General features: G+C 42.3%; 1 protein-coding gene across 1 annotated transcript; it reads left to right on the forward strand.

Moving 5' to 3' along the window:
* Positions 1-4296: 4296 nt before the first annotated feature.
* EAH_00033340 (hypothetical protein) lies at positions 4297-5820 on the forward strand (the record flags this gene model as incomplete). Its single annotated transcript, XM_013395895.1, has 2 exons — positions 4297-4682; positions 5448-5820. 2 exons carry the CDS (start codon positions 4297-4299, stop codon positions 5818-5820), a joined length of 759 nt encoding a protein of 252 aa, XP_013251349.1.
* Positions 5821-6240: the final 420 nt, after the last annotated feature.

Raw genomic sequence — 6240 nt, forward strand, 5'->3', positions numbered from 1 at the left:
ACATATACAGTGTGAATATATGTATATATATATATATATATATATATATATATACATATACATTATATAATATTAAAGATGACCATTTCCATGCATGCATACATACATGCATAAAGACGTATATATATACATATATACATATATATATGTATATACATATGTATATACATACATATTTATATATATGCATATATGCATATATGCATATATATATATATATATATAGGTGAACATATATAGATATTTATTCATATTCAAAAGTATATGTATATATATATAATATATATATATATACATATATATATAACTTCCGTATAAAAGATATTAATAATATGCCTCCTCTACTACATACAGCGCGTAGAGGCGGGTGTAGGGGCTGAGGCCCTTTGGGGTGTCTCCTCTATCTTTGTTATTAAATAAACATATAAATAAACATATTTCTTCTTCTTTGCATGCATCCCGCAACTATTTGTTTCTTATTTGAATTAAAAGAAGAGAGACAGACACCCAAGAGAAGGAGACAGATAAACATAAATATAAAGAGACAGAGAAGAGGAGTAAAAGATACAGATACAACAAACTATACAGACAGAGACAGCTTAAGTAGATAAAAGAGACACAAAGGAGACAGATAAGTGGAAAGCAGACAGAAGAGAGACACCTGAAAGAGACAGAAAGGAGACATATTAAACACATAAAGGAGGCAGAGGGCGGCTGACAGAAGAGAGACAGAGACAGATAAAACAGAAAGAAAGGAGACAGATAAAACAGAAAGGAGACAGATAAAACAGAAAGGAGACAGATATAACAGAGACACAAGAGAGGCAGATATAGCAGAGAGAAAGGAGACAGGTAGAGACAGAGACAGCCGAAACAGAGACAGAAGAGAGACAGATGCCGAGAGAAGTATAAGAAACAGCTGAGAAGGCATAAGAGAGACAGAGAGCGAAGAAACAAGAAGAAGAGATAAACCAGCAGATAAGGGGGACACAAGAGAGACAGCAAAAGGAGACAGAGAGGCAAGACAAAAAATAAACAGAGTCCGAGAGGAGACAGCTGCAGCTTTAGGGGCCCCTTAGGCCCCTATAGCTGCAGCTGTCTCCTCTCTAGGTGTCTCTTTAGGAGTCTCTTTGGCTTTAAAGGAGACTCCTAAAGAGACACCTAACTACAGAGACACTTAAGGAAACACCAGAGTGAGGTGACACCTGAATTAGGTGAGGAGACACCTCATTGAGGTGAGGAGACACCTCATTGAGGTGAGGAGACACCGCAATGACGTGCGGAGACACCTCAATGACGTGAGGAGACACCTGAATGAGGTGAGGAGACACCGCGTGTGCCATGGAGAGGAGACAGCTGAAGATTAAAGGGGTCTCCTCCACTACTCTGCTGTCTCCTTTTCTTGCTGATGCATCGTTAAGACGCATCTAATGCATTTGCCCCTTCTTAATAAATCAAAGGCCTCTTCAATACGTTCGAGGGGTAGGCGATGCGTAATGTAGCGGTTTAAGCTGTACGTACACCACAATAACAACAGCAAATGGGTAGACAAGCAGCCTTCTGTCTCTGTCTCTCTCTTTCTTTGTCTCTGTCTCCTTCACCCTCTGCCTCTTTTATCTCTCTGCCTAAGCCGCTCTCCGTCTCTGTCTTGTCTTGTCTCTGTCTTCTTCTTCTGTCTCCCTTCTGTCTCTGTCTCCGTTTCTTTCTCTCTCTGTCTCTCTCTGTCTCTGCATATTGCTGTCTCCGTCTCTCTCTCTCTCTCTTTGTGTCTGTCTCTCTTTATCTCTCTCTGTCTGTATGCGTGTATGCATATCTCGCCTCCACTCCTTCAGTTCTCTATGCTACTACTTTTAATAATTTAATGCTTTATTATTTTTATTAATTTATTACTTTATTACTTTATTACCCTATTACTTTATTACTTTATTACTTTCCTTATCACTGTCCTCCTTTATTATTTTATTTTTTAACTATTTAATTGTTTTATTGCTTAAAGATAAAACAATTATTAGATCTGTTTGTTTACTCAATAGTATGAGACGCATGCATGTTTATTAGCTGAGGTATATCTCTGCGGGGTCTCCAACCACCAAATGCAGCGCCTTTCCACTGTCTCCCCACAATCAAATTAAAAGGCCTCGTCTTTATCTCTTCTCCTTGTCCTGCAACCCTTTTGATAAGATACGTACAAACATATAAATATATATTTATTTATATATATATATATGTAGATAAATATAATTATATTATATATATACATTAGATGCATATATATATTGATTCAGGAGACAAACACGCGTATATATATATATATACACCAGATAAATTATATACATATGTATTAAAGACAAGCATATATATATGTATATACATATATGTATGCATATATATTGTAGATAATATATATACATATATATGACAGAGCTAAAGAGAGAGACAGAGACAGAGACAGAGAGAAGCCGAGACAGAGACAGCGCCAGACAGAGACAGATACAGAAACAAATACGGAGACAAAGACAAGTGTAGAGAGCAGACAGCAACAGAAAAGGAGACAAATAAATGCGCAGACACTGCTTACCCCAACACCACGGAGACACCCCAGCCCTTCTTTGTACACTCCAAAGCCGAGCGCATGACTGCAACATTACCCGTGCAGTCAAACGAAAAATCTACTCCCCCTATACACCCCACAGCAGCAGCAGCAGCAGCAGCAGCATTAGCAGCAGCAGCATTAGCAGCAGCAGCAGTCGTGGCAGTAGCAGCAGCATGAGCAGCAGTAGTTGCTCTTGAAGCGTATCCAGCAGCAACAGCAACAGCACCAGAAACAAGCAGTTGCAGCAGCAGCAGCAACAACAACAGCACCACCAACAACAACAGCAACAGCAACAAGAGTGCCAGCAGCACCAGAAGCAGCAGCAACAGCAGCAACAGCAAGAGCAGCAGCAGCAGCAAGAGCAGCTACACAACTAACTCCGAGCTGCGCTGCTCCCATGCCGCACACAGAAGGCGCAGCGGTGTCTCCTCTATTAGGAAGGAGACAGGGACAAAGGGTCTCTTGCTGCTGTTTGTTCATTGTAACGATTCCCTCTGTACCTAAACCCTAACCCCTATCCTGTCTCTACTTCTCTCTCTGTCTCTCTCTGTCTCCGTGTCTGTCGCTGTCTCTATCTCTGTTTCTATCTCTATCTCTATCTCTATCTCTATCTCTATCTCTATCTCTGTCTCTGTCTCTGTCTCTATCTCTGTCTCTGTCTCTGTCTCTGTCTCTATCTCTGTCTCTGCTTCTATCTCTCTGTCTCTACTGGGTTGTTCTTACCATTGAAGTGCTGCATAATATATCTCTATACTACATCTGTCTCTGTCTTTATATCCGTCTCTGTCTTTATATCTGTCTCTTTCTCTCTGTCTCTATCTCTATCTCTATCTCTCTGTCTCTTCTTGTTGTTTGCCTCACCATTGAAGTGCTGCAATATATATTCAGCAATCGGAAGCCCTTCACAGTCATGAGGAGACAGATAATCAGTAGCCCCGAAGCGTAACGCTTCTTCGCCTCTGTCTCTGTTTATATCTATTGCTATTATTTGAGACGCCCCCGAAAGGAGACTCCCCTCTATGCATGCCAAGCCCACAGCCCCAAGCCTGAAAAACAATACAAGTTTGCTTCTTTCTTTTTTAATCACGCATGCATATATATTTATATATTTATATATATATTTATATATTTATATATATATATTTATATATATATTTATATATTACTCATAGGTATATATACTATATCAACACGCAGAAATATATATATATTTGCATATATGAATACATATGTACATATATATATATATATTATATTTATGTACACATAAATATATATATATATATATAATATACACATAAACGGAGACAAGGAGACAAAGAGACAAGGAGACAGAGACAAAGAAACAGAGAGAAAAGGAGGGACAGACGGAGATAAAGAGACGGAGACAGAAGCAGAGACAGAGACACACAAACAGAGACAGAGAGACAGAGACAGAGACAAAGAGACACAGACATAGAGACAAAGAGACAGAGCCAGAGACAAAGAGACAGAGAGACGGAGTGACAGAGACAGAGACAAAGAGACAGAGACAGAGACAAAGAGAGAGAGGGACAGAGACAGAAAGAGAGAGAGAGAGAGAGGCAGAGACAGACTGACCCGAAGACAGCTACGGTGTCTCCTTTCTGCACCTTCGCCGTATTAAGAACTGCCCCTAAGCCAGTGGAGACCCCACAACCCAGCAAACAAACCTGCAGCAAAACATGCGCAGACACCTGAGGAGACCTGAGGAGACACCTGAGGAGACACCTAAGGGGACACCCGAGGAGACATTTGAGGAGACACCTGAGGGAACACCCGAGGAGACACCTGAGGAGACACCAGAGGAGACACTAGAGGAGGCGATTGAAGAGCCACATGTACAGCCTATGGGGCTGCAAGATGGAACAAGGGCAAGAGAGAAGAGAGAGAAGCAGCCTAGCAGCAGCGCAGCAGCAGCAGCAGCAGCAGCAGCAGCAGAAACTGCAACGGAGGCAGCCAGCGCATGCATGCAGAGACAGCGCATGCATGCAGAGACAGCTGCAGCGGGGCTTGCTGCTCGTACTGTCTCCAAGGGCGCTGTGGGGTCTATTCTGGCTACAGACTCCTGGTGAACTACGGTGTACTGCGCAAACCTGAAGAGACACCAGAGAGGAGACGAGGAGACACACAAAAAGAGAGAAGAGACACATAAAGGGAGACAAGCGACGCATGAAAGGAGACAAGCGACGCATGAAAGGAGACAAGAGACACAAAAAAGGAGACAAGAGACACAAAAAAAGGAGACAGGAGACACCCCAAAGGAGACAGCTGAAGCAGAGAAAGAGGGCGTATATAAGAAGATGATGCAGAAACGAAAGGTAAGGCGAGCAAGGAAGGAGACAGCAGAGAGATAAGCAACATTCTCTTTATATATCTCCTTAGTTACTTACGCGGAGACACCCATAAAATGAAAGACAGGGCGTCCATCAAGCAGCATAAATCGGGTGTCTCCGTCTCTCTTCATTACTCCTCTGCCTGTATAGCTCCTCAGCTTGCCGCATAGGTTTGTTTTGTTTTGTTCATATCCTTCGCATGTTAAGCAACTCCTCTTCTTCCTATCAAGCTCAAAGCACTCGGCCTGAGGTGTACAGACACCGCAGCACTGACCCTTACTTAGCCCCTTAGCTCTACGTACACCGCAGATATATTCTTATATATATTATCGCAATCAAACAAAAACAACAAATGGTCTGCTTCTCTACTTCTTTTCTTTCTTTTTATTAATATAAAGGCATTCATTCGCTGATACTCTCGCTCCAAACTCTAAGGGCTTAAAGCCTACTTAGGGTTTAGGGTTTAGGGTTTAGGGTTTAGGGTTTACCTGATAACAAAGGATAACATGGTCCCCTACTTCACAGGTTTCTACTTGGTCTCCAACCGCCTCAACAATGCCAGAGGCCTCGTGCCCTAAAATGCACGGAAAAACCCCTTCAGGGTCTCTCCCGGTGCGAGTATACTGCAGCAGCAGCAGCAGCAGCAGCAGCAGCAACACAGGCAGCGGCAACAGCAGCAGCAGCAGAAGGAGCAGGAGCAGCAGCAGGAGCAGGAGCAGCAGCAGAAGCAGAAGCAGAAGCAGAAGCCGCAAGAAGCAACATCAGCACAAGCAGCATACGCACAAGCAAGAAAAAGAGAAGCAACTGCAGCAGCAGCTGCAGCAGCAGTATATGCAGTATCTGCCCCTGAGGTGTACCGGCACGCATCCCTAAAGAGAGACACTATGAACCAAAAGGAGACAGGAGACAGCCCCGAACCAGAAGAAGAGAAACAAGAAGAGGAGACACGGAGGGAAAGGAAGAGACAAACAGCAGCAGCAGCAGCAGCAGCAGCAGCAGCAGCAGCAGCAAGAACAAAGGGGCCTAGAAGAGACACCAAGAGAGAAGCAGCAGCGCATGCAAACAAACAAAAAGAAGTGGGCTGCTGCATAATGCAGTAATATAACCTCTAATATAATATAATAAAGGCGAGGTAATATTATAAAAATACAGAGACGAATATAAAATAAAAACATCTTACTAAGCCAAGACAACGCAGTATAATAATACCGCAGGGATTCATACAAAGCAGCATCATTCATAGAAAGGCAACATAAATATAAATATAAATATAAATATATATATATATATATA

This window comes from Eimeria acervulina, genomic scaffold (assembly GCF_000499425.1).
Source record: "Eimeria acervulina Houghton genomic scaffold, Eah_scaff331, whole genome shotgun sequence".
Classification (NCBI taxonomy): domain Eukaryota; phylum Apicomplexa; class Conoidasida; order Eucoccidiorida; family Eimeriidae; genus Eimeria; species Eimeria acervulina.